General features: G+C 60.7%; 4 protein-coding genes across 6 annotated transcripts in view; 1 reads left to right on the forward strand and 3 right to left on the reverse strand.

Moving 5' to 3' along the window:
- Window positions 1–120: 120 nt before the first annotated feature.
- Window positions 121–7,355, reverse strand: B4GALT2 (beta-1,4-galactosyltransferase 2). Of its 2 annotated transcripts, none has more exons than XM_064455263.1 (7): window positions 7,219–7,355; window positions 4,533–4,919; window positions 3,919–4,154; window positions 3,133–3,323; window positions 2,756–2,878; window positions 1,609–1,713; window positions 121–1,436 (listed from the first exon to the last, which is right to left on the reverse strand). In XM_064455263.1, exons 2-7 carry the CDS (start codon window positions 4,846–4,848, stop codon window positions 1,286–1,288), a joined length of 1,122 nt encoding a protein of 373 aa, XP_064311333.1. In that variant the 5' UTR covers window positions 4,849–4,919; window positions 7,219–7,355; the 3' UTR covers window positions 121–1,285. The 2 variants fall into 2 exon arrangements, with proteins under 2 accessions (XP_064311333.1, XP_064311334.1); XM_064455264.1 differs by lacking the exon at window positions 7,219–7,355 and adding an exon at window positions 5,525–5,779.
- Window positions 7,356–7,880: 525 nt separating this feature from the next.
- ATP6V0B (ATPase H+ transporting V0 subunit b) lies at window positions 7,881–16,804 on the reverse strand. The gene is made up of 9 exons (XM_064455266.1): window positions 16,644–16,804; window positions 13,623–13,671; window positions 13,032–13,115; window positions 12,472–12,549; window positions 11,838–11,907; window positions 11,446–11,497; window positions 10,799–10,989; window positions 10,348–10,413; window positions 7,881–8,306 (listed from the first exon to the last, which is right to left on the reverse strand). Exons 1-8 carry the CDS (start codon window positions 16,708–16,710, stop codon window positions 10,387–10,389), a joined length of 618 nt encoding a protein of 205 aa, XP_064311336.1. The 5' UTR covers window positions 16,711–16,804; the 3' UTR covers window positions 7,881–8,306; window positions 10,348–10,386.
- A 209-nt stretch (window positions 16,805–17,013) lies between these two features.
- On the forward strand, window positions 17,014–20,866 carry DPH2 (diphthamide biosynthesis 2). Its single transcript, XM_064455267.1, has 6 exons — window positions 17,014–17,234; window positions 18,546–18,658; window positions 18,816–19,036; window positions 19,216–19,854; window positions 19,998–20,183; window positions 20,280–20,866. The coding sequence occupies exons 1-6, from the start codon at window positions 17,085–17,087 to the stop codon at window positions 20,408–20,410; spliced, it is 1,440 nt and encodes a 479-aa protein (XP_064311337.1). The 5' UTR covers window positions 17,014–17,084; the 3' UTR covers window positions 20,411–20,866.
- A 460-nt stretch (window positions 20,867–21,326) lies between these two features.
- IPO13 (importin 13) overlaps window positions 21,327–25,779 on the reverse strand; it is a 32,278-nt gene continuing 27,825 nt past the window's right edge. The window contains exons 16-20 of one of the 2 annotated variants that reach the window (XM_064455268.1): window positions 22,779–22,845; window positions 22,553–22,611; window positions 22,318–22,407; window positions 21,980–22,161; window positions 21,327–21,889 (exon numbers count right to left, since the gene is read on the reverse strand). In XM_064455268.1, coding sequence (XP_064311338.1) covers window positions 21,790–21,889; window positions 21,980–22,161; window positions 22,318–22,407; window positions 22,553–22,611; window positions 22,779–22,845 — 498 coding nt within the window. In that variant the 3' untranslated portion in view covers window positions 21,327–21,789. The remainder of the gene's footprint in view (window positions 21,890–21,979; window positions 22,162–22,317; window positions 22,408–22,552; window positions 22,612–22,778; window positions 22,846–25,779) is intronic. The other variant, XM_064455269.1, reaches the window with a different exon arrangement.

Here is a 25,779-nt window from a genome sequence, read left to right on the forward strand (position 1 = left end):
CTGGGCCCCTCACGGTAGCTGGGGCTAGGCACCTTGCAGGGCAGGAGCCCCCTTCCCAGTGGATGCTGAAACTGCCCTATCTCATGGTGACTCTCCCCTCCTGGCCCCACAGACCCCACAAACTTTTGAAACTTTTATTAAATACAAAAACCCCGGTCTCTATGACCGAACGCTGCATTCAACGTACGCTCAAAAAAAGGGTCAGACATTCAAATGTACAAAAGTCACCGGTGCCCCCCAGCCCCGGCATGCTGCCCTGCTCCCAGCCCCCCGTGGGGTATGGGTGGTGCCAGGGCTCCCAGCCCCATGGAGGGGCATGGGGTGCCTGCCCTGCACTGCCCTGGCCTCCCCTGCCCACAGCCCCCTGCCCCAGGCCTGAAGGGGGAAAGCCAGAGATGGGGGAGACCCCAATGGCCCCCAAACTGCCTGTGGGCCACCCACTGCTGGAGTGAACTGTGGGGCAGCTGCCCCCCCACACCAGCCCCTGCAGAGAGGGGCTGAGGGGGTTCAAATGAGCCTCCTTCCCCCCCACAGCAGAGAGGGCAGCTGAGGGCAGGCACAGGCAGGGGCTGCACATGTACACGCAGCATCTGCCTTTGGGGAGGGGGGATGGGACACGGCTGCCACCCCCCAGCCCTGGGGAAACTGAGGCACAGCGAGGGGCGTTCGCTAACTGGAGGTCTGTTTGGCAGAGCTGAGACAGCGCCCGGCTCTAAGCACCAGACTAAAGCAGAGGAAGACAGTGAGCCACATCTGTGTGCCCAGCAGTGCCTGGCTGGGGTGGCACCGTCCTACCTGCTCGGGGTGGGCTCAGGCTGCTCCCATCCCTGGCTGGGGCAGCAGCAGCTCCAGTGCTGGCAAAGGGGGAAGCCTGCACCCCACTTCTCACAGCGCTGGTGGGGACCCCCAGCTCTCCTGGAGCAACAGGATCTCACCCTCCCTGCCCCAGGTGCAGGCAGGAGCTGGCACGGGCAGGGGGCTTCTTGCCAGGGCTGGGTCTGCCCCCTCCCTCTGCACCAGGAGCCGCATGTGGGGCGGCCGGGCTCGTCCGCCAACACACCAAGTATGGGGCGGGGGTCCTGCAAACACACTCACGGGGATGGAGGGAACAGAGAAATCCTGGGGACTGAGGGGTGGGTTTGGGGGCAGCCGTCTCCAGAAGGCAGCAGAGTAGGCAGAAAACATCCCCATCCAGTCCTGGCTCTCAAGCTGGGGCAAAACCTGCCATGCCCAGCCAGCCTGGGCACAGAGCCTTCTCCCAGCGGCTCTGCCGGCGGGGCAAGTGCTAGCCCCGGGCCAGGCGGGGTGGGGGCCTGCCGATCTCCACCGTGATGTTGGTGTACATGGGTTGCCGAGACACCTCCACCAGCCGGTACTGCAGTGAGCTGATCCCATCCCGCTTCATTGTCATTTTGGTGTTCTGGATCTTGGTGAATCTGGTGGAAATGGGAGCAGGATGAAGTGGGGGGAAAGGGGGGTGGGGGCTTGCCGTGGTGCCAGCGGTGCCATAACTCCATGGGGGTGAGCAGAGCAGGGGAGCTGGTGGCCAGAGGTGGCCCAGCGATCGCCCGGTGTCCTGGCTGCCCCTGCCTGCTGCGGCTCACTCACCTCTGCGGGTTGGGCTCATTGTGTTTGTCACGTTCATGCTTGATCATGCGGTACCTCCCGATGCGGGTGTCGGGCCTCGACACCTTCATGCCGTTCAGGGAGATCCTGGGGGCCAGAAGCATGGGGGGGATCAGCATGTGGGCACAAGGGTGGGACATTCCCCAGCCCAGAGACCTCTGTGGTGAGCCCCTAACCCAAATAAACCTGTCCCTGCTTAAACGGGGCTGTACCAAGCCAAGCTGAGCAAAGTCAGACCACAGCTGGGCCAGTGCCATGACCAGGGGTGCTGCATGCCTCATGGCAGAGCATGTCCAAAGCACTGCTCATGCGCTGTGACCTCCAGCTCTGCAGGCCAGCAGCTGTGGTCAGCCTGCGCTGTTTACATTCTCCAAATGCCGGTGCCTGGCCCTTCCCTCGGGGCGCCCCCAACAGGTTAAGGGCTGCCTGAAGCTCTCTCAGAGCTCCACACGCTGCTTGCTCCCCATCCCGAGCCCACCTTGTATGGAAACCGCAGCTGTACCACCATACCCACAGCGCCTGCAAGGGGTGTTTTGCTCGTCTGGCCATTACTAGGCTGGTTGTGCAACACCGGTTGCACACTGCTCCCCTGGGCAGTGCCATAGGGAAACCTGCGGGAGATGAGGCAGGAACCGTCCGGCTCTGGCACCCAATGCAGGGTGCATGCTGGGGGGATTCGGCTCCAGCTCTGCTTGCGGCTGTGCTGCGGCCTGCTGGCTGCCGGCAGAAATGCCTGTTTGGCTACTGGGCGGCCACCACTGAGACGCTTCCAAGTGTAGCATCCCAGCCCTGGCCTGGAGTGGAGCCCGTCGGCATGCCACCCTGCTGGCACAGCTCACATCGCAGTGGGAGGGGGCTGGGCCCCACCATGCTGGGGGTTTCAGCCACAAGAAAGGCACATTGGTGCCCCACGGCCCCCCAACACCCTGGGAGGGGCCAGTTTGATCAGTGAGGGTCACCAACCCTCAAGTTGGAGGGTAATTAAATCCCTCCCTGCCATGTGGCGTGCCCTGTGCACATCCCCTGCAAAACCAGGAGCCCCACTGCTGGTGAGGGTGCCAGCTCCATGCTCAACAGGGAGCCCCAGCACACACTAACCAGCCAGTGCTGGTGAGAGGTTGGCACCTACCGATTAAAGATGTCATCGTCCTCTCCTCCCCAGCCCCAGTACTCATTGGGAAAGCCATTGATCTTCAGGAACTGGGACTTGCTCAGCCCAGAGACACCACCGAAGTAGCCGGCATAGGGCAGCCTGCAGGGTGACAGCAAACACATCAGCCCCAGAGACCGGCACGGATGGGAGTCAGCCCCATGGCGACCCCCAGGAACAAGCACCAGCCCTCCCCTGAGTCACCCTCCCACGAAGGGCTCTCCACCCTCTCCCATCCCACATCCACAATTTGAGCCAGTAACGCCACAGCTGTCCCGGGCGACCACTGAGGTTCGTGATCCTAGCATCATCCCAGCCTTGCCCAGGCAAACACCCCAGCCCCACAAAGCACCCACCTGAACCCAAACTTGTCCATGCCAACAGCAAAGTGCCGCGGCTGCTCGTAGCAGCGATAGAGGTTACGGTCGTCCATGGGAATGAGGTCCACGTCGCTGAAGATGAAGCAGTCGTACTCCTCGTCATCCTTGAGGGCCTCCAGGAATCCCACGTTGAGCAGCTTGGCCCGGTTGAAGGTGTCCTCGCCGAACTGTGGAGGAGAGCTCAGGGATGCCTGCCTGACTACCCCAGCCCTGCCAAGCCCTCACAGAATCACAGAATAGTAGGGGTTGGAAGGGACCTCTGGAGATCATCTTGTCCAACTCCCCTGCTTAAGCAGGTACCCCTAGAGCAGGGGGCACAGGAATGCGTCCAGGTGGGTTTTGAATGTCTCCAGGGAAGGAGACTCCACACCTCTGTGGGCAGCCCGTTCCACTGCTTGGGCACCCGCACAGGAAAGATGTTTTTCCTCATATTCAGGTGGAACTTCCTGTGTTCCAACTTGTGCCCATCGCCCCTTGGCCTGTCATTGGGCACCACTGAAGTGTCTGGCCCCATCCTCTTGACACCCACCCTTTAGATATTTATAAGTAGTGATAAGATCCCCCATCAGTCTTCTCTTCTCCAGGCTAAATAAACCCAAGTCTCTCAGCCTTTCCTCATAAGAGAGGTGCTCCAGTCCCCTGATTATCTTTGTAGCTCTCTGCTGGACTTGCTCAAGCAGTTCCCTGTCCTTCTTAAACTGGGGGGGCCCAGAACTGAACACAGTACTCCAGATGTGGTCACCCTCACTCCTGTCCCCTCACCTGGTTGATGATGTAGATGCCATAAGCCACCTTCTGCCGGCGCAGGATGGGGTGCAGGTAGTGCAGCCAGTACTTGAGATGGTGCTCGCGGTGCCGGAAGGGGATGAGGATGGCCACCTTCTGCCGGGGCAGGCAGTCCGGAGGGGTGTACTTGCCACCCTGGCGCACGTCAGGATTCTCCCGCTGCACCCGCTCCATGCTCATGGGAGAGCTGAACTCAATGAGCAGGCGCCCAACTGCAAGAGGGAGGGCAGGTTGATGCCCACAGTACGGGGACACAGTCCGGGTCATGGTCACCTGCTACTCCCGGCCAGGCCCATGGAGCAAACAGCAAGGGGGACCTGCAAGGGGGACCAGCACTGCCGAGGGCAGAGGACGCCCAAAACCTTTCCCAAACAGGGGCAGAGAGGCTGGGCAAGCCGCTAACAAAACCCAAAACCAACCGTCCTGGTACCATTTCCAGGCTGGCGTTTCCTCACTGCTCCACCCCTAGGAGCACCAGGAAGCCATGCCCAGGGCCCAGAGAACAGGGGTGTCACCCATGGGTGCCCACCCTAGCCCCACAGTCAAAGCCAGAGCCCAATGCCCCCCCACACTCACCCCGCATGCCTCACCTAAGCCAGGAGGCGTCTCCTGGCAGGGCTGCAAGGGCTTCTCGGTGGCGGACTGGTTGGTGCTGGGCTTGGCGCTGGGGGATGGGGCCTCAGCGCCGGCTGGCCCATAGCTGGGGATGGTGCCGTTGGGGCGGGAGGAGTTGGAGAAGGGGTGGGTGCGCGAGGCGTTCCTGGTGTTGAAACGGCTGAAGAAGTCCAGGTGCTGCGCATAGACGTCGAAGTAGAGGATCATGATGATAACGAAGTGGAGCAGGCAAAGCAGCAGCACGGCCTTGCAAATCCTTTCCAGGGTCACCCCCAAGAGCAGCCTGGTCATCTTCTGGGCACGGGCAGGCGGACATGTGCGTTCAGCGGGGCAGGGGGGCGGCTCCGGCCACGGTCCCAATCCTGCCGAGACACGCCACGCTCAGGAGACCCCCAGCCCCAACCCGAATGACACCAGGGCAGCAGGAGCAGCACAGGCCCGATGAGGGGGCAATGGGCTCACAGGTCAGTATGCCAGAGAGCACCCTGTGGAGATGCTGTGCTCAGACCGCTGCTCTGAAGGCACAGCCACAAAGACACGAGAGGTCCCCAGCCCCATGCAGCAAGTCTCTTCCCTGCCTTCCAAGGCTGAGACCAGGCCAGACCCGCTCCCTGTCCCCATTACCCCCCAAGCAGGGCATGCAGATACCCCTACAGGTGCCGCAAAGAGCCTCCACGGAGGCTGGGCCCTTGAAGGTTATGCTCTCCAAAAAGTGACAGCTGCCCCCAGCAGCCACCCCTTTCCGAGGCACCCCATTTCCCTGCTCCCCGTCCCAACACCCCCTGCAGCGCTGCACCCCAGCAGCAGCACCAAAGCGGGGCCAGCAGCGAGAGCCATGGCGGCAGGGGCCCTCCTTGGGGCACCCAGCGGGGCGAGCAGCTGCACGGCAGACACCAAGCCAAGCCGAGCGGGACATCCCAGTCCCTGGGGCCGGGGTCCCTGCCGCATCCAGGGGAGTCCAGCTTACAGCCAGCGGCACGGGTCCTCTCTCCTCCTGCTGCTGGTGGCGAGGCCCCCTGGGACGATGGGAGCCGCTGGGAGCCAGGGTCCCCTTATCTCCCACATGACACCTGGAGCCAGGCCAGAGCCCTGCCAGGAAGGCAGCTGGGAGAGTCACCAGAGCACCCTGGCTGAGCCAAATCGTCCGCCCTTCCCGGCCCTGCTACCAACCAGGGCTCGGGCTGCAGCACAGCCGTGTACCCCAGTTCCTGCCCTGGTCCCTGCCCTGGTCCCCTCTCCCAGGGAATCTGCTAGGACAGGGCAAGACAACCACAAGGGACAGGCACAGAGGCTTGCAAGGCCCTGGGGACCCTGGGAGAGGCCAGTGCTGCTGCAGGGACCCCAGGGGGACCCCAGTGGGCGGGGAGCTGTGGCAGGAACCCCCAGCAGGAGCGCAGCTAGGACCTGAGGGTGCTGGCAACCAGCCCAAGGCCTGGGGCCAGCCCACCGGCAGCTGCCAGCCCAGGCCGGTGGGGCCCCCCAGGGAGCTGCAGGGCACAGAGCCGGCAGTGACGGCAGCACCGGCTGGGAGCAGGGATCGGAGCCGAGGTGCGAAGCGGGGCTCCCCCACCCCACCCCACCCCAGCTGCCCTCTTCCCAGCCACAGCGCTCGTCCCGGCAGGCAGCCGGGAGCTGGCAGGAGTGCACCACAGGCAGGGAGGTGCTGGAAAAGGCTCCAAGCCCAATGCCCCACCTGTATCCACCCTCTCTCTGCAGGATGCAGAGCAGGGTCTCCGCAGGCCGGGGTCTCCTGGCACGCCCCAACACTCCAGCCCCTCATCCAGGGTTTTTTTTCTAGAAAGTCACCCTTTGGAGAAAAGCCAGGTTTGCCACTGCCTCCCAAACCTTCTCACGGTCATGGCACCCTGTCACCCAGCAGAACCCTTGAGGTAGTGACCTGCCTGCCCCCAGCACCTGCCAGAAACCCTCTGCAAAAACCACAGCCCTCGCAGCAGGCAGCACATGGAGCGGTGGCATCTTGACAGCCGGGCGGGGAGGTGCTAGGGAAAAATAAGAGCGGGTTTTAGGGACCCTCTAGCAGGGTTGTCCACGAGGCGAGCGGAAAGCAATACTCACCAGAAACAAAAGCGAAGCGCTCCGTCAAACAGTGGCCACAGGATGCCACAAACATGAGTGGGCTTAAAAACACCCACTAAGTGAGGGGGCTATGAAATATGGGGTTGCATATTTCAACCTCTCAGTGGGATTTCATATTAGCAACCTGGGGTCGGGGAGCTGGTCCCCAGGGATTTACCCTGGCGTGGTGTGCGCCGTGGGGCTGGCGATTCTCGTTTTGGAAGGGACGCTCATCCCTATGGGCTCCATCCTTCTTCCCGCAGGACATCCCTGGGCCGGGAGAAGGGAGGTGTGGAGGAGGGTGAGCCGATGGTCATCGGCTCCCCCACCCCATGCCTCCCTTCTCTGGGCCAAAAGCGGGGTGAGGGGACCCGTTCGGCACAACCAACCCTCCTTAAATTTTTCCCAGTCACCGACACACACAAAAACTTATTAAAAAACGAGAAACAACCTCAAAACCGGCTTTTTCCCCAGCCGGGGCGGCGCCTCCCATAAGCGAGCGGGATCGCATTCCCCCGGGTCACATCCCGGGTCCTTCCCGGGCCTCCCCCGCCCGCCCAGGCCTGTCCGCGCCGCTCCACTCACCGCGGCCTCGGGGCTGCCGCACCGCCCCGGCACCGGTCAGCGGCCCCCGCCGCCGCCGCCGCCGCCGCCTCCTCCTCTTCCTCTTCTTCTTCTTCCTCCAGCCCCGGCCGCCGGCCCGCGGGCTCCCATGCCCGGGGCTGCGGGGCGGGGGGGCCCTGCCAGCCGGGCCGCCGCACCACCGAGAGCCGCAGGGAGACGGGGCCGCGCCCGCACGCCGGCTCCGCCCGCCGCCGCACCGGGCGGGGCCGCCGCCGCCGACCGCCCCCCCCCGCGCTCCGGGACCGCGCCGCCGCCGGGCGAGGGCGGCCCCGCCGCGGCCGGGACCCCACGGGTGCAAGACCCCCCACGGATGTCCACTCCCTCCCCCACGGGTGCACACCCCGCCCCCCCGGATGCTCGATGGCCCCCGCTCCGCCCCGAGGTGCTCAGGCCTTGGCCCCAACCCCGGCACCGGGGAGCCCCTCCCCACAACCCCGGGGGACAACAGGGACTGGGTCGCTTTCTCCCCTCCTTCCCCCTGCGTGTTTAGCAGCGTGGGAGGCTGCGCTTTCACCCACCCACCCAGGGCATCTCCTGCGTTCCCGAGTGTTGGTGCTGGCTCAGCGCCCATCACAACCTATTTGTGGCTCCTTCCCACCCCCCCCCCCCCAACCCTTTCCATGTTTCTCGGTGTTTCCTAGCAATTGATTTCATTCTCCCTACCACAACGGCATCACCAAAAGATCTTAGGCTGGTCCCACCCAGAGTTTGGCCCACCATGAGTAATTTTTGCACCATCCACAGCCTGTCCTTTCTTGCCAGCCACCCCACAGCATTTGTGCCTGTTTTGAGCAGCCCCCATCCTCCAAGGCCTCTTCTCATGCCCCCTGTGCACCAGAGTGAGGGCTTTCCCTCTGCCCCATGGCAGCTCCCTTCAGAAGACAATGTTACAGTAGAGATCAGAGCAGCATCCAACCAGCCCAGCAAGCAAGCCCTGCTGAAAGGTGTCCAACTTCAGCCTCCAGCTCTTGGGTTGGCTCTTTGGCAGGTGGTATTTTCATCACAAGCTCTTATGTGCTCACCAGGTCATCTTTCAACTCCTGCTGCTCCTAAATGAGACAAAGTGCAAGACACTGGAACCTCACTTAAGCTTTTCTCTCCATGCTTGAGCAGCAGGTATTTAGCACACCCAAGTTCAAAGGCCCAAGTGCACACACCTCAAACAAGGAAGCGCAGGGCATGCCTACCTCACTGCCACTGGTTGTGGAACGGGGACTATGGGCCACCCCTGCTACCACAAGACCAGCCCTGATGCGTCTCATGTCCTCACAAGGGGCCCATAGATAGTCTGGATACACACAGGCCAGATTTGGAGCACACAAAAGCACCTGGCAGACAGAGATTTCTGACAGCAGATGGATTTCTATCAAGCCAAGGCAGGTGAGGCTTTCAAGACAGTTGTTAACCAGGAAGATGATTAACCCATGGAACAGCTTCACTACCAGCACAGGTTCTCCAACCCCAGCCATCTCCTTCCTGAAGGCAGGCCCCCTAGTTCAGCGCAGGTCTGACAAGATGGCCCTGCAGCTCCCAGGGGCTTCAGACACCTCTGGCCTGCAGCAGCAGCAATGCCCAGGGATGGTGGTACAGCCTTCATGCAGGACAGGCAAAACTCTGCCCCCAGCTTGTGTCCCTGCCATTACATGGGACATGCAGAGCTCCTGTCAGAGCCTCCAGTCCCAGAGCAGCCAGCACAGCTGGCAGGAAGGGTGGCTTGGTTTGCCCCAGCAGTCTTCCCACACCCCAGGCTGAGACACTGCTGTCCCAAAACACATAGGGCAACAGAGAGTGGAGCTGTGAGACAGGCAGAGGTCAGAGAGGCCATGCAGAGGAAGCTGCCCTAGTCCCAGGGGCAAAAAATCAGCAGGCATGAATGCTTCCCCAGCTCCAGCAGCCCCACTGCAGCCCCAGCCTGTTGCATCCAGGTGGGAAGAGATGGGCAGCTCCAGGCATGCATCCACTCCGACACATTGGGGCATAGACGCTCCCCCTATGAAGGTGCACTGGTAGCACAGCAGGATGAGGGCCTTGTGCTGGATACAGCAGACTGCAGAAGCATCAGCTCCAGGCTCTCTGCAGGGTGGAGGCAGGAAGACTTTGTTCTTCCCTTCCCCCATGCAGCAGAAGAGCTGTAGGCCCAGCTGTCCACAGCCGGCTTCCCTATGCTGTCTTCACCGCAGCCAGGAAGAGGGGAGCAGAACTAGCACGAAGCATCCCCACCCCTGGGACCTGCACCAGGGCCCCCCACGATGGAGGGGCACTGCAGACTAGAGAGCCCTGGCACCCCACAGCACCTGCCCAGGCAGCAGCACCCAGCCAACACTCACACAAGGGAGCTGCTGCCTGGAAGGCAGCCTCAGAGGAGCAAAAGCTTTGCTCCTCGGCCCTTGTGGTGTTCCCCAGTTGCACAATGGGGCTACAGGGACCGTGTACGCTCCCTCTGCACTAAACTACCTGGGTGGGAGCCGAAAAGGCCAAACCAGCTTGCACTGGTGCCTCTAGCATGCCTCACACAGGGCACTGCCAACACTGGTAGCAGCCTGGCAGAGGCAGAGCAGAGCTGCCTGTTGCCTGCTCCAGCAGCCTCCTACCTGCTCTGGGCAGCAAAGCAGAGCTCTGTATTCCCACAGCCCAGAGAGGGCAGCCTCTTGCAGGCTGAGCAGACAGCAGAGTTAACCCCACAGAGGGAGGACACCACCAGGCTCCTGGAGCCAGGCAGGGACTTTGCCAGAGGCACAGAGGGGACTCTCCAAGCAGGGGGTCAGCCCACATCAGCGCTTGCTCTCTGCAAGCCTCCCCAGCACGCACAGGGCAGAGGAAGAGCTGCATCCTTGGACGAGAACCATATTTATTTCACGGACACAGCATTGCACTGGTGGTCGATTCTACACACACCGGGGACACGCAGCAGCAGGGCCCCACGGGCCAGGCCAGGCCGCTGGGGGCAGAATTCACACAGAGAAATTTGTTTCTTCTGAGGGGCCGATCGATTGGTGGGACGGCGCTCTATGCAGCTGGGCTCCTGCTCCCACTGCTGCGCAGCTCCCACCCCAGTCAAGGATAGAAACATTAAATAAATATATACAGCACCTCTTGGGGTGGGCTGGAACAGGCTGGGTGGGACAGGGCTCAGTTGCCCATTTTTACTTTAGATGTCTAGAAAGAAAGAAAAGAGGTTAGGCCATGCCCCACAAATCCCAGTCCAGCACCCCAGTCCCACCCAAGCACCCCAGGACCATCCAGAAGCTGCAGACAGCTTATCAGCCCCATTGATAAGACAGAAGCATCACCCAGGGTACACCCAAGGCGACACCCTTGGTGACAGCTGCTCAGAGGGGCCATCAAAGAGTGAACACACTGCTGCCAATAGGCATAGTATGCTCCAGGAGAGCTGTGCCACCCCAAACCTTGCAAGCAGCTGCTCCATCCCACTGCAGAGGATTGTGCTGGAGCCCAGGTGTGTCTCCCCAGAGCTGAAGAGCACCCAGGGTGACAGTCACCTTGTGGTCATATAAGCCTGGTGGCCCCAGGAGGTGAGTACCTGCAAGATAGCAACGATGACCCCAAACAGCCCTATGGCACTGCCAAAGATCTCCACGATCAGGATCTTGACGAAGAGGCTGGGGTTCTGGGCATCAGCCAGGGCAGCCCCACTGCCCACGATGCCCACGCAGACCCCACAGAAGAGATTGCATAATCCCACGGTCAGGCCAGCCCCAAACATGGAGAATCCTGTGAGAGAGGAATGCTGCAAGAGCCGGGGGTAACCCCCTTCCACCCACACCCAGGGCATGCTGCAGCAGCTCTGCCTCAAGGTGACAGAAGACCCAAAGCTGCCAAGGACCAGCAGCATCCTCCTGTTTGGGGAGCAGGACTGCTCCAGGGTGCTCCCCAGCTCCCACAGTGCCATGCCAGCAGGTGACAGCAATCTGCTGCCACCTGACGGAGAAACAGTGCTGCCACTGGGCAGCACAGCCCAGCTGGGTGCAGGAGGGCATCAAGAAGTTAACTAAAAAGCTAGTTTTTGGCAGAAGAGTCACAGGTCCTTCAGATGCCTGCAGCAGGCTGCGGGCTGGGTGAGCCAGGCCCTGCAGTCCCATTCCCTACAGCCCAGGGCAGAGGGAGCAGCAGGAGGTGGTGATCAGAGTGTGCCGATGCTCGCAGCACCAGGGACTGAGCAGTCCTTACCTGCATGGTAGTTCCTGGCTCCAATCGTCTCTGGGGTGACTGCAGAGAAAGGCTGAGAGAAAGCACAGGGCCTGGGTTACTGGCAAGTCGTGGTCTCTGGGAGAGGTACCTGCCCCAATATAGCATAAGGCAGACATGGTTTGGGCAGAACTGGTCCCTGACTCCATGTCCCTGCGTGGCTTCATGACATCTGCCTTGTGTGTGCTCCCCCAGCCCACTCTTCAGCATGGACAAAGGCACAGACCTCCAGCCAGGGGCTCCCAGAGCCACACCAATGTCCAAAGCCCCCGGACAGCCACCACTCACAACGCTGGCCTGTGCCTGGCTGCCCATCCCCACCATGGCCCTGAGGCTGGCTCAGGGCTGTCAGGGCAGCCCAGGTCCTCCCGTACCTCAGCCATGTTACTGATGACAATTGCCATGATGATCCCGTAGATGGCCACAGCCTCGCAGAAAATGATGCTGCAGGAGAAAGGTAAAGTCTGAGCACAGTGTCCCAGGCTCTGCCCCACCTCAAGCAGCCCCCACTGCTTCACGCCCAGCCAGCCAGCAGCCAGACCCCTCCACGGCCATATCAGAGCCTGCCCCATTGCTGCCAAGGGCAGAAAGGCAGCCCAGCCAACCCACTGCTTTCCTCTCAAACAAGGGAGAGCTGCCAAGGACAAAGGCCAGGGCTGGTTGTGCTGTGCCACCTGAGGAAGCTGCGATGATCCTGTGGGAAGCAGGCCCAGGGAGCCCTGCCCTCCACCAGCCCCATTCTGCTCCTTTGGGGACGGGCTGTGCAAGGTCTGGCCAAAGGAACCCTCAACTGGAGCAGGAAGTGTGATCTCAGGGTGTTTGTTTTGAACACACTGGGCTCATTCACTGCTTGGTATCACACAGTGACTCTTCAAAGCAGCACTCTGGCTCATTTAGGGCTCTTTGTTTTGAGAGAAAACAGTTCAGAAAGGAATGGTCTGACAGCAGCAGGCTATGATCTGCCCCACTCAGGCATGGCATGAGCACTAACTCCAGGACTGTGCTTACCTGACCAGGTTCTTGGTTTTGATCCGAGGGGCTTTGACTCCACCACCAATGATGCTGGAGCCCGTGATGTAAATCCCCCTGTGGCAGACAAGGGTGGTTGGTGGAGGGCCTGGCACACGCTGAGGGATTCAATAGGGAAACCAGGATCTTCCAGCTGAGCAAAGAATCAGGCATGCAGCTGGGGGACACTGAAGACTTACCCAGTCCACCCCCAGGGTACAAGCGGTCCCAAGCTCTACCACCCATACCAGCAGAACTGCTGGGGTACAAGAGCCACCACTGCATGACCTGGGCTCAAGGGCATGGCTTCCAGAGAGCCGGGGACATCCCTGCTTCTCCACTGCCATTGCATCCCATGAGGTGTTCCGCCCAGACCCCTCAGGAGCCCAGCAACCTGGCTCCACTGCTGCAGTGACCCAGCCAGCCCCACACCCCTGCATGGACACACTGTTCTGCCCTTGCCCTCCTGTGGGAAACCGCAGGAGCTGCAGAAACCACAGCATATAAACAACTAGCAAGGTGGGGCAGCAGGAGCCTGCTGAAGAGCCAGCCCCACTCACCAAGCAGCCCCCACCACGGACAGAGAGATAGCCAGGCCAATGCCCAAGTTGGACCACATGAAGGGCGAGGTCTCCGTCAGGAACCTGTAGTGGAAGAAGTTAGAGGAAGAGTTAGCACACAGGCTGAGCCCCCCTAGTCATGGTGCACAGCCCCACAACAGGTACCCCTCACTCTATCACGCAGACTGAGATGGGCTGGGGACTGCCAGACAGTGGGACATGAGAGCCTTTCTCTGCCAGCCAGTGACCCAGGACCCTCACCCGCATGGACTGACACCTTCCTCCCAAACCCTCTGTGAAGGGGAAGCCCAGGCTGGGAGGCTGCTGGGAGAGGGGGTGGGCTGGATCAGAGGTGGGAAGGGCAGCGATGGCTGCACCAGGACCCTATATGGACCCAGCCACACGTACCTGTGGGCTGCATCTATCCCACCTCATAGGGTCACTGCAGCTCTTGTTCCCCTGCCATGTAGCGACTGCTGCCAGCCACTCAAAATCAAGCGCTGTTCCCTGCCAAGGCACTGCCAATGCCGACTACCTCCTCACACAGCCCTGTGCTCACAGGGAGGATGCTGATATTTATAGGGAACTCACCAGGCCACATCGAAGCGGAAGCCGAGGTCAAATATTGTGTAGCAGATCCCTGGAAAGCAAGAGTGACATGGGAATGTTTAGACAGGCACCAGCTACTAGCTCAGTGCTGCCGTTTCCTCCCCCATCTGCAGAGCCCCGGGACAGAGGCCCAGGAACACACCACAGCACGCAGAAGGGTTACTGGGAAGACCGGCTCAGGCATGCAGAGCTGCAGGGCAGGGTGCCCCACCAAAGTCCAGCCCCAGTGACCCCAGCACTCCCACATCAGTGCAGGACAGAGACAGCCTGGACCCACGATACTCCCAGACCCCATCCCAGTCTTCACCAAGAAGAGGATTACTGTGGTCATTGCACACATTTTCTGTTCCCTGATCCTCCTGAGCACCCACAGGCCACGCTGGGCTGAAGGGAGCCCTGTGCCCCATCTACATCACCCAACAGCCCAGCCCCACTGGAAAACCATGGCACCGGGTGACCAGCCATGAGCTCTTCTCTCTCACAGGGCAGGCAAGAGGTGCGAGGCTGTGCCCTGACTGACCATCATGTTGCTCTGTCACCATCTCAGCAGGGTCCATGCTGGTCCCCAGGAGCCCTTCAACATCAGAAGCTGCAGCTGGCCCCCCAGCACCCATTTTTTCAAGGCTGTGGATGTTCAAGACATGCCTGCTCTTGTCAGTGCATCCCCCAAGGTTAGTAATTTCCAGAGAAATTTTTACTCCAACACAGGCAGGAAACATTGAAGCGTAGCCCTGAGAAGCCCAGAAAACCTCTCCTTTCCAGGGAGGGCCTACAAGGGCAGCTCACTCTGTTGTACCCCGAGTGTTCCTCTCCCATGCCAAATCTCAGCAAGGACTCGCACCCAGCAGCACTGCACAGGCAGAGCAGATGCAGGGGTACTCGCACTGAAACCCTGCCTTGCTCTGAGCTCATGAGCAGGAAACATGGCTGCAGACCAGAAGACACACTCGCTCATTGCATGACTCGTAGCGCACAGTTGGAAAAGTGTGAGACCTGGCCCTAAGGAACAGATAAGTGCAGGCAGTGTGGCACTGTCTGCTCCACACCAGATAAAGAGGGTGAAGGGACTGCTCTTTACCATGGCTGACTAGGGCCAGCAGCTGTGTGACACCAGCCCCACGTACAGCTGAAAAAAGAGGAAACAGGAGACTTCTGAAATGCTTAAAAGCAGCGAAGAGGCCATTGCATGTGTCCAATTGCTCCCTTCCCCTCCCAGTTGCAGCCTGGAAGCTGGGGTGACGGCAAGTCACTGGCATGCACAGTAGCAATACAGGGGCAGGACCATGAGCCCCAGGTTGGAGCCCTTCCCCGCCCACAGCCAGGACCTGAGGACAGCTGATCCTATGGGAGAGCCTTGGGAAGCCTACCAGCCCCAGAGCAGTGAGGTCCCCCTTGTCCCTGTGTGCTAAACCCCTTCACACGCAACTCGGGGCTCAGCAGCCCACACACTGGGAGGACACACAAGTGTTGCCAGGCAAGCAGACCCCAAAAGGGAAATAAGTAATGCTGGTCACTCCTCCCACCCGCAAAATCATGGTTCCCCTATCCCCTGCAGCAACACAAACAAACGCCCGGTGACCTTCAGGGATGATCTCTACAGTGCCAAGCTCAGCCACTCTGGACCTTGTGTTTTGATTTCACTGCTTGGCTTGCAGAGCAGGAACTGAACCCAGCCAGCCTCAGCTGCACCCACTCCCCAGGAGTGGCAAGAGAGCGCTACATCCAGCTCAGGGCAGATCCTTGGGGCACCTTCCATCTCTTCAAGAGCAGATGTAGCCTTGGATTCATATAAAAAAGAAACAGGGTGAAGGACACTTTCCTGTGAGCTCTGGCTGCCAGCCCTGCAGCCAGAAGGTCAGAAAAGAGCTGGGGCAGCAGGACTGGCGCACCAAAGCAGGGGTCAGGACAAGGAGGGAAAGCACAAAGAGGCAACGCAACACTGGGCAGAGCCTGCTTCCTGCTCAGTCCTTCCCCAAAAAGGGATTGCAACAGGGCAGGGGAAGTTAAAAGCATCTGGGCTCCACTTGTCAACATTTTCCAAAAGTCTCAAGTTCACAGTGTGTGTGTGCACTGGTGTGAGCCATGTGATTCAGAGAGCCCAGGAAGGCAGCCCTAGGCCCCGCACTGCGTTCAATAGCCCTTGGAAACACGAGGGAATGAGACACCCTCAGCTTCTGACTTGGTCTCTCCCCTCACCCAAACGCTGAGGCAGGAGCTAAGGTCTCCTCTGGCTTGTAGTCACTTCACTCTGCACTGAAAGGGGAAATAACCAGCAGCTCCACCACAAAAATCTTCCCGCTACGCTTTGGAGTCACCCCCTCCCCAGAAAGCATTACACATCAGCGAGCCTGATGCCACTGGCAGCAGAGCCTAGGCTACCACAAGCTGCAACACAGCCATGCACTCTGCAGAGTATACACATTTCCTTATGCTGCCAGAGCTTGGCAAAGCGGGAGGGCGATCTCCCCCACCCAGGAGATATCAGCTGTCACAGCCTGAAAAACGAGCACCTGCCTTTCCCTCCCCTGATCCACCAAATCCAAACGCGACCCCTGACTGCCAACAGCACCTTTCTACTGTCGCACAAATAAAGAAGCGGATCAAGCAGACAGGCTTCAGGGCGCCGAAAGCCGCACTCCCAACAGCAGCTGTCGGACGCCTGGAGCCGCTGAGGCCCGAGCCACCCGTGGGAGCAGCTCAAAGCGCCCGGGAGGGGGGACGCCCGGCGTAAGGAGCCCCCAGGCAGCACTCCGCGTGCCGGAGCAGGCCGAGGGCCGGCCCCCCGCCTCTGCTCCGGAACGGCTCGGCCACCGGGGCACTGACAGCGCCCCCGCCGCGGGACCGACCAGCCGGGACACAAGCCCGAGACACCGCCGCAGCCTCCCCTCACGCCCAGAGCCCTCCCCCCGCCCCGGTACCCCCCGTAACCCGCCGCCGCCACCGCCGCCCCTCAGCCCGGCCCCACCAGCACCCCCCCTCCGCCCTCCCCGTCCCGGCGCTGACCGACGCCCAGCAGCGTGGTCCAGAAGGCGAGGCCGAGCCCCGAATACAGCAGCGCCAGCCCCGTCATGGCGGCGGCGGGAGGGAGCGGCGGAGAGCGGGACCGGGCGGCCGGCGCGAGCGCGTCACCTGACCCGCGCGGGGCGCGACGTGAGCGGAAAGAGCGTGACGCCACCGCGCCTCCACCGCGCCCGCTGATTGGCTGCCCGGCCTGACAGCGGAAAGAAAACTACATAGGCCATAAAGCAACGCGATAAGCGCCTCTTCCCATTGGCTGACCTTCCCCTCTTCGCCCCGCCTTGAAGAGCGATAGGTCGCGCTCCACCAGGGGCGGGATTTCCGTAGAATGGGGAGGGCGGTGCCGAGTTCTCATTGGTCGGCTCTACGCCCCAGCCCGGAATCGGGCGCAGGGGTCCCGCGTGGCGGGCCCGACCCCCAGGCACCATGGCAACAGCCTTCAGCAGCGACGGGGAGGTGGCGTTGCGGCGGCGGCTGGGCCCGGTGGCGACGGGAGCGGGGCGGCGGGGCGGCCTCGGCGGCTTCTACGAGATGGGCCGGGCTGCTGCTTTCGTGCGGGGCGGCGGGTTCCGCAAGGTGAGCGGGGTCCCGCGGGGGCGGGGGCGGGGGCGGGGGCGGGCCGGGGCCAGCTCGGTCTCCTTCCATGCCCAGGTGACCCGCCGGTGGGTGAGGGAAGGCTGTGAGTGTTGTCTGCCTGGGCTTCAGTAAAGCCTTTAACACCATCTCCCACAGCGTCATCTGAGAGAAGCAGCGGCTCGTGGCTTAGACAGGTGCACTTTTCTCTGGGTGACAAACCGGCTGGCTGGCCGAGCCCAGGGAGTTGTGGCGAACGGAGCTAAATCCAGCTGGGGAATGGTCACAAGCAGCATCCCCCGGGCCTCAGTGCTGGGGCCAGTTCTGTCTAATATCTTAATCAATGGTCTGGATGAGGGGATTGAGGGCACCCTCAGTAAGTTTGCAGGTGATACCAAGTTGGGCGGGAGTGTTGATCTGCTCGAGGGCAGGAAGGCTCTGCAGAGGGAGCTTGACAGGCTGGATCGATGGGCCGAGGCCAACTGTGAGATTCAGCAAGTCCAAGTGCCAGGTCCTGCATGTGGGTCACAGCCACCCCATGCAAGGCTACAGGCTTGGGGAAGAGTGGCTGGAAAGCTGCCCGGTGGAGGACCTGGGGGTGCTGGCCGACAGCCGGCTGAACATGGGCCAGCAGTGTGCCCAGGTGGCCAAGAAGGCCAACACCATCCTGGCTTGTATCAGGAATGGTGTGGCCAGCAGGAGCAGGGCAGTGATTGAGCCCCTGTACTTGGCACTGGTGAGGCCACACCTCAAATGCTGGGCTCAGTTTTGAGCCCCTCAGGACAAGAAGGACCTTGAAGTGCTGGAGCGTGTCCAGAGAAGGGCAACGAAGCTGGTGAAGGGTCTGGAAAACAAGCCTGATGAGGAGCAGCTGAGGGAACTGGGGTGGTTTAGCCTGGGGAGGAGGAAGCTCAGGGGAGACCTTATCGCTCTCTACAACTACCTGAAAGGAGGCTGTAGTGAGGTGGATGTTGGTCTCCCAAGTAACAAGCAACAGGACAAGAGGAAATGGCCTCAGGCTGCATCAGGGGAGGTTTAGATTGGATGTTAGGAAATATTTCTTTACTGAAAGAGGTCAGGCATTGGAACAGGCTGCCCAGTGAGGTGGTGAGTCACCATCCCTGGAGGAGTTCAAAAAACGTAGACGTGGCATTTCAGGACATGATTTAGGAGGCATGGTGGTGCTGCATTGGCAGTTGGACTTGATGACCTTAGAAGTCTTTTCCAACCTTAAGGATTTTATGATTCTAGGGCTGGGGCCTGCAGGCTGCCTCTCCCAGTCCTTCACCCCCTGTCCCGATGTCTCCCCCCCAGGTTGCTCTCCAGTTCCCCGACGAGCTGCTGGCGGACGCGGCGGCTGTGGCAGACCAGATGGAGGCACAGACTGGGGCCAAGATGTACATCCTGGGAGACACCACATATGGCAGGTTGGTGTGGGGCTGTGAGGGGTGTCCCGGGGGTCCTTCACGGGCAGGAATGGGGCTGCTCATCCCCTCCCTGGCTGCCCAGGCCGGGGACAGCGGTGCTAGGGAGGAGGAAGAGCTCTGTGGTGCAGAGCCTGTCTGACACCGGGTCCTCCCACAGCTGCTGCGTGGACGAAGTTGCCGCCGAGCACGTGGGTGCCGAGGCGGTGCTGCACTACGGTTCAGCCTGCCTCAGCCCCTGCAGAAAGCTCCCGGTGCTGCACATCTTTGGGCAGCAGCCCCTGGACGTCGGGTGTTGCGCAGAGGCCTTTCGGGAGCTCTACCCCAACCGTCAGAGCCATGTGGTGGTGCTGAGCGATGTGGTCTATGCCCATGCGATGGGTGAGTGCTCTGGGGCAGGGAAGGGGTCTCTAGTGCTGCTCTGAGCTCTGCAGCGGGCAGGCAGTCCCCAGACACTGTCAGCCTTGATTTCTGTCCTCTCCTCTGCCCTAATCTGCTGTCCTACCTTCTGTGGGTCAGGTCTGTGGCTATGTTTCATTCTCACTCCTCTCTCCCTTCAGGTGAGCTGGAGCAGCTGTTGCGCCCTGAGTACCCCCATATCATTTTCTCCAGGGTGGTGTGCGAGGACCCTCCTGGCCCCGCACCGCATGGGGAGGTGTGGCAGTTTGGTCGCCAGTTCCCGGTGGAGGCGCCAGGAGGGCTACAGGACTATGCCATGTTCTACGTGGGAGCCGAGGGCCTGGCCCTCACCAGCTTCATGCTGACCTGGAACTGCTGCCCCTTCAGCTCCTTTAACCCCGCCACTGGCTGTGGCCGCCGCGAGACCCTCAACATCAACCGGGCCCTGATGCGACGCCTCTACCTGGTGGAGAGGGCTCGGGATGCCCGGGTTGTGGGCATCCTGGTGGGTACCCTCGGTGTAGCAGGCTACCTAGATGTGCTGCAGCACCTCCGGGAGCTTCTGCGCCGGGCTGGCAAGCGCAGCTACACGCTGGCCATGGGAAAGCTGAACCCTGCCAAGCTGGCCAACTTCCTGGAGGTGGACATCTTCGTCCTGGTGGCCTGCACTCAGAACTCCCTGCTGGACTCCAGCGACTTCTACCGACCTGTTGTGACCCCCTATGAGCTGGAGCTGGCCTGTAACCCAGCCCGTGAATGGACAGGGAACTATCTCACTGACTTCCGAGACCTGCTGCCAGGTAACAGCTGGAAAACAGCTGCCCAACACTTTCCCATGGCGTGTCCTGCCCTGCTCCCCTACCTGGAGGCTGCGGTTGCCTCGGCTCTGTGCTGGCTGGAGGATAGACGTGAGCACAAGGCTAACATTACCATTTCCTGGCAGGTGCCTGTGCACATGTTGAGCTCCCACCAGCTGTCCCTGCAGCAGAGGCCATTCCTGACATCTCGCTGATAACGGGGGAGATGCGTGCCACCCACATCTGCAACCCCCCGGCCCCCCAGCTGCCCCCCAGCACCACCCTGGCCTGCAGGGACCAGACGCGGGCCCTCACGGCGATCAGCCCTGCAGGTTTGTGATCCAGTTTTGTGGTGGGGCTGAGCCCCCGTGCAGGGGCAGTGCCACCTCCCTGCTCCCAGTAACAATTCCCTTTCTTTCTCCTTCCAGCCTCCTTCTTGGAGTCCCGCAGCTGGCGGGGCCTGGAGCAGCAGCTGGGACAGACACCCGTCTCCAAAGCTGTGCAGGGCCGACGAGGGATCGCCATTGCCTACGAGGATGAGGGGCGCAAGCAACCCTGATTCGGCAGCAGCATGGGCACCCAGCCCGGAGCAGAGAGCCTGTGGGGGCACAGGCATTACCTGTCACCAGGTGTCAGACATGTGGGGGTGTCATGTGGGGGCGAGTCTGGACCTGCCACCAGCCAGCGCCACACTGGATGTGGCTTGGGTCAGTAGTACCGCAGTGGGAGAGCAGGAGTTGCCTGTGTGTTCAGGGGCGCCCGCAGTGCCCTGGGGCTCATGGCCCGGGCAGCAGCAGGGCCAGGAGAGGAGCTTGGCCCAGACCCGGCCTCTGCAGGGGCACCAGCCCAGGGCAGCTTTGGCCCTATACGGGAACGGTCACAGTTTCACATGAGCCAACAGCACCAGGACTCAAGGCTTATGTGGACTACTGCTGCTAACTAAAACTGAACTGAAAAGGACTTGTGAGTTGTCTCCTAGAATAAAACATGAGCTGAGGCGTGCAAGGCAGGGGTGATGCCAGGCATCTGAGTGGAAGTGCAGATCACAGTACCAGCTCCGGTGTTGGCTAAAACCATCCTGAGAACAGAAAAACCAGAACTGGGACCCCCCCAGAAATGAAACCACCTTCATAGGCTGGGCTGGGGAACTAAGGCAAAGGGCTCTGAGTGCAAGCAAGCCCCTCACCTGCTCTGACAGCGGGAGCAGGGTGCATGCATCCTGTGCTGCAGGGAGGACCCTGTGTTCAACAGGGATGGAGTCTGGCCCCTCGCATAGAGCAGGACTGTTTCTGCTCCATCCCAGGCAGGAGAGCATGGCGCGCAGGGGTGGCTGGTTTTCACCATCCATCCCACAGCCAGAGGGGAGAGGAGGCTTTGAGGCATCCCAACCTTGATTTAAACCCCCTCCGCTGGATTCTTCCCCAGAGGTAAGGGGCACACAAAGCCCAGGCACTGCAATAATGACAGCCACAACATAGAAATATTCTTAATATAATTAGGTGCAGGGCCTCCCCCCTCCCAACCACACACATACAAATGAGCAGGGGCAAGCCCCCCTGCCCAGCCAGCCACTGCCACAGGCACAGGGGCAGCCTCCCCGGTGCGGGGAAGTGCCGGGGACAGGCTGGTAGACCGGGCACAGGGCAACCTGTGCTGGGGCAGTCCTGCCCAGGCTTCCCCCCTCCCCGCTGCCGCCTCCTGCAGCCGGCACTCCCGTCCCCTGCGAGGGGGGAGCATGCTGGGGGAAACAAAGATGCTGACACTGAGATGCAGCCACCAAATCTAGCTGAGGAGCGTCCCGAGTGGGTTAATTCTAGGTGGAGGGTTATTCTACGAGCCGTACTGCAGCAGGGCAGGGAGAATGTGGGGTGGGGTGGGGGGGCTTCCTTGCGGGGAAGAGCTGGTCCAGGCAAATAGTCCACGGTTCTGTCCAGGTGCTCAGTAGTCTGCTGTGTACTCCGTGCCATGCAGCCCTCGGCACAGCAGGGTGAATTCCTTCACCATCTCCTTCACTCGCCTCTTGTTCACACGCTCTCTGCTAAGACAGAGGGAGGGGGCAAACATGAAGCAGGAGGGTCATTCCCACCTTGTGTGGGGCGCAGCCACCCCAGGGAGGGAGTGTACAAACCTGAGGATCTGCTGGCTGAAGGTCTCCTTCTGCTCAGGGCTGACGCGGGCTGAGGGGAAGCCGTCCTGCTGCATGGCCTCCTTGATCCAGATGCTCAGGTAGCTAAAGCAGTGCTTGTTCAAGGCAAAGAGGATTTCTGCAAAGTGATCCATGAGGCTGCGGGAGGCCTGGCCACCGATGCCCTGCCACAGAGCAGACAGACCCTGGTAAGCCCCTGGCATCAGCCTGCCTGCCACCCATGCACGCTGCCAGGCTCTCTGCTCCCGGCATCACAGGGGTGCTGCCTGGGAACAGAGCCCAGAGCTGCCCGGGGAGCCTGCAGTCACAGTGTGTCTCACCTCCAGCACTGCCTGCAGCAGCACTTTGCCATTCTCATGCACAACCTGTCCCACCGGGGCGATCTCTCCGCAGCGGGGCAGCAGCTCCGTCTGCAACACAGAGCCCAGCTTGCTCAGTGCCAAGCGTTACATTGCAGAGCACTTGCCTGACCCACAGCTCCACTCCTGCCCTCTTGTCCCTCGGGGTGGGGTGGGGCGGGGTGGGGGGGAGGCTGCATGATGCCACTATACTCACAAAGAAGCCACAGGATGCTTTGACTGTTGGGGCCTCAGGAAACTTGAGTGAAAGTACACCTGTGGGCAGAAGGTGCTCTGGTTAGCAGCCAGAAACCCGACACGCCATCCCAGATGAGCACTGTGGCCCCCAGTCCCTGGCTGGTCTGTGCCTGGCTCTGCAGGAGAGGCAGGATGGCTTCTCCAGAGAGCACTTTGGCGCTTGTGCCCATGCCCATGGTACTCACCACACTGAAACACTGCTTTGACATCCAGGTTGCTACACAGGAAGAGGTCCGGCTTCCTTTTCAGAGCCTGCAAGGCACACAGACAGGCAGCATAAACCCAGCGCTGCAGAGGCAGCTAGGAAGCCTCCGAGGAACCCGGTGCTCCAGCCAGCCTCTGCCTGGATGCACACTTACCTGGGCACACCCACAGTAAACAGCAGATTCACACAGTACAGCAGGAAACCATCACTTTCTCCCCCAAAGAAATGTCACTCAAAACAGTCAGGCAGTTTGCTACACTCAGGGCCCACCAACCCCAGGACCTGAGGATAGATGCCATGGCGGCATACACGCAAACACTTTGGACACATAGCTAGGACAGAGGACTCCTGTCCCACCAGAGCAGGCCAGGCAGCAGCAGCACTCCTGGGACACAGGCAGCCACGCGGGGCCCCACTGAGACCAGCCACTGCTGTGCTTTGCTCCTCTCCCCTTGAAGAGGTCATAGCAACTGGGTCAAGCAGTAACCCCAGACTGGACCAGCACAAGATACCAACATTGCTTGGCACTTCCTGAGCAGCAAGTCTGAGATCAGAAAAGTTCTGGGTTGGTTCCGCCCCCCCCCGCCACTTGGTGATCCCACCAGTCACTGTGAGGGTCAAGCACTGCTGCTGGGGACACCCTGAGCTGTGGCACCCTGGGCAATGGCTTGGTCCACCCTGGGCTGGCACTGTGCAGTTCCTGGATGAAAATGTTTCAGTCTGTGCTTGCAGACCCATGGGAAGGGTTTCTGCCTGGCCACTGAGGCAGTGACATCTGTGCCGTGACCACCATGCCACTGTGCTCACAGCTGTGAGCCAGCACTGGGGACGGCAGCCATGCCTCCTGCCCTGCTGTCACTGCGCCACCAGGGACAACAGCCACAGCAGTGGAGCAGCCCCGCTCCGTGCCTGGAGCTCAGCGAGCAGGATACCAGGGCAGGCAGCCCTCGGGCTGAGCGGTGTGCAGGGTCACTGCCTCCCTCCAAGCCTGCTCCTGGGGATGAAACCCAGCCAGCAGCACCCAGGACTCATGGCCATCTACCCACAGCCATGGTCTCTACTTGGAGCAAAACAGACTTACTTCCCACCCTTCCTTCCATAGGGAAAGCCCGCAGCCATCTGCCCGGTGCAGAGAATATATGCTGGAGACTGAAGCCAAATAGCAGGTTTCAGGGTTACCCCATCTCCTTTCTGAGACTGTATCAGACACTGCAAGAGAGGACCTGGGTTGGGTCCTTCTGGGTGGAGGGGGCACAATCACAGGGACCTGCTTCCCTGCTAGTTACAAGCAGAGACTGTTACAGGGGCGATCAGGGACTACGTTATACATGTGCATGTATATACAGATTGTGTGCACCATCCCTCCTGACACGCTAGCACCAACATCGGAAGGCGAGCTAGCGGACAGGCAATGGTTTAGAAACACATCCACTCCTCATGGCTGCTGTCATCTAGTTGTCTCCATACCAGAAAATGCTTGCAAGACACACTGCAATTTTCACCATGGAGGACTACCCCGCTGCCCCAGCCCTGGTCTGGGCTCCAGAGCAGTCACCACAAGCCTCTCCCCAACAGCATGCTATGTGAGGGCAGCTGGCTCCCATGACTTCACCCAAGCTGCAGGTTCCTCTACCTGCCTGGCCAAGGGGCTGGTTTTAACCCATGTCCTGCGTGCTGCAAGACTGTTCAGCTGCCACAAGGGTCTTCCAGCATGTTCAGGTTGCCACCTACCTGCATGATGCTTTCCCCAGCCAAACCTGACCCATGGCAGCCCTCAGGCTCTCCTGCAGGCTTGCTGCAGCACCTGCTCCTCACTCTGTCAGTGCCATGGCGGGAAGTATGCCCTGGTAGAGGGAGGGCTCTGTCCTGTAAGGTATCTCCACCAAGCAAGCACAGAGTGCAAGCTCAACCTGGGCACATGTGCACATGGCTAATGTAGACAGAGATGCTTTTTACCCCCACGAGATGGGGCCCTGTGGAGCTTCTCCCATTAGCAAGAGGCACCAGGTAGGTCCAGCTGTTCTTTCCCAGTACCAGGAACCCTGCTCCAGCTCTGGTGCCTTTTACTGCCAGCCTGTCCTGCCCGCCTCCTGCCAGAACAGCTCTGCTCACATGTTCTGGGATGGGGACAGGTCTTTAAATGCTTTCAAATATCCTCCCACATCCTCTGCTGCAGCAGCCACTGCAGAGGTAGGCACTGGCTCTCTGGCGAGGGCTGTCCTGCAAGCTGGCACAGAAAAGACATCAGGTTCTTCTCCACAGCAGCTGCGAGAACCCCAGACAGATCTTGAGAGCTGGCTCCTCTTCTGTACCTGGCTCTTCAGAGGCAGGCAGGCACGGAGGGGACACTGAAACCCCACTCCTTCAACAGACAGGAGACAGTGGGGGTGCTGCATGGCCAGTTTCTGCAGCACTCCAGAGCACACAGCTCAAACCCTTGTGTCCAATGCCACCACCTCTTCCCAGACCACATGCCTGGCAGAGCAGAGCCTCCAGCTTTGGAAAGGGCATGTAAGCTTGGCCAGGCACCAGGGCCAGGGAGGAGCAGTCAGCCCCTGCCTGCCAGGGAGAAGGGACGCCTAGCCCATGTCCTCCATGGGGCTCTATGACCCCAGCTGCAGCAGGCAAGGTGGAGAGCTCAAGGACTGCTATGTCCAGCCTGGACCATCCCAAGAAGGGAGGGAGGTAGGGGATGGCAGTGGCTGGGCCATCACAGGTCAGTCCTGCATCTTCTGCCAGGCAAGGCACTGCTTGCCCTGAGCTCCTGGTCAGCAAAGGTCACTGCAGTGCTCCCAAGGTCCATGCTGGCATGGAGCCCTGCCAGGGTGGGTGGATATGCCTGCAACTGCTGGTGGGGAGGCAGGCTGGAGAGCCCCAAAACCTTACCTGCAACCAGGAGCACACACATTAGTGATACCTGCCAGCCAGGGAGCAGGCGAGAGCTGCCAAACACCAGAACCTCCTGCCTGGATTTGCAGACA

This window comes from Phalacrocorax carbo, chromosome 6 (assembly GCF_963921805.1).
Source record: "Phalacrocorax carbo chromosome 6, bPhaCar2.1, whole genome shotgun sequence".
Lineage (NCBI taxonomy): Eukaryota > Metazoa > Chordata > Aves > Suliformes > Phalacrocoracidae > Phalacrocorax > Phalacrocorax carbo.

What these genes read in the sequence shown, in the direction of transcription:
- B4GALT2 (XM_064455263.1), bottom strand. Translation starts at nt 4,848, where the DNA reads ATGACCAGGCTGCTCTTGGGGGTGACCCTGGAAAGGATTTGCAAGGCC. An exon ending in ATGGACAAGTTTGGGTTCAG is followed by an intron (nt 2,879 to 3,132) that starts GTGGGTGCTTTG and finishes GTCACCCTGCAG; the next exon opens with GCTGCCCTATGCCGGCTACT. An exon ending in GACGATGACATCTTTAATCG is followed by an intron (nt 1,714 to 2,755) that starts GTAGGTGCCAAC and finishes TCTGGCCCCCAG; the next exon opens with GATCTCCCTGAACGGCATGA.
- ATP6V0B (XM_064455266.1), bottom strand. Translation starts at nt 16,710, where the DNA reads ATGACGGGGCTGGCGCTGCTGTATTCGGGGCTCGGCCTCGCCTTCTGG. An exon ending in AAAACCAAGAACCTGGTCAG is followed by an intron (nt 11,908 to 12,471) that starts GTAAGCACAGTC and finishes TTTCTCCTGCAG; the next exon opens with CATCATTTTCTGCGAGGCTG. An exon ending in TCATCAGTAACATGGCTGAG is followed by an intron (nt 11,498 to 11,837) that starts GTACGGGAGGAC and finishes GCTTTCTCTCAG; the next exon opens with CCTTTCTCTGCAGTCACCCC.
- DPH2 (XM_064455267.1), top strand. Translation starts at nt 17,085, where the DNA reads ATGGCAACAGCCTTCAGCAGCGACGGGGAGGTGGCGTTGCGGCGGCGG. An exon ending in GGTCTATGCCCATGCGATGG is followed by an intron (nt 19,037 to 19,215) that starts GTGAGTGCTCTG and finishes CTCTCCCTTCAG; the next exon opens with GTGAGCTGGAGCAGCTGTTG. An exon ending in CTTCCGAGACCTGCTGCCAG is followed by an intron (nt 19,855 to 19,997) that starts GTAACAGCTGGA and finishes ATTTCCTGGCAG; the next exon opens with GTGCCTGTGCACATGTTGAG.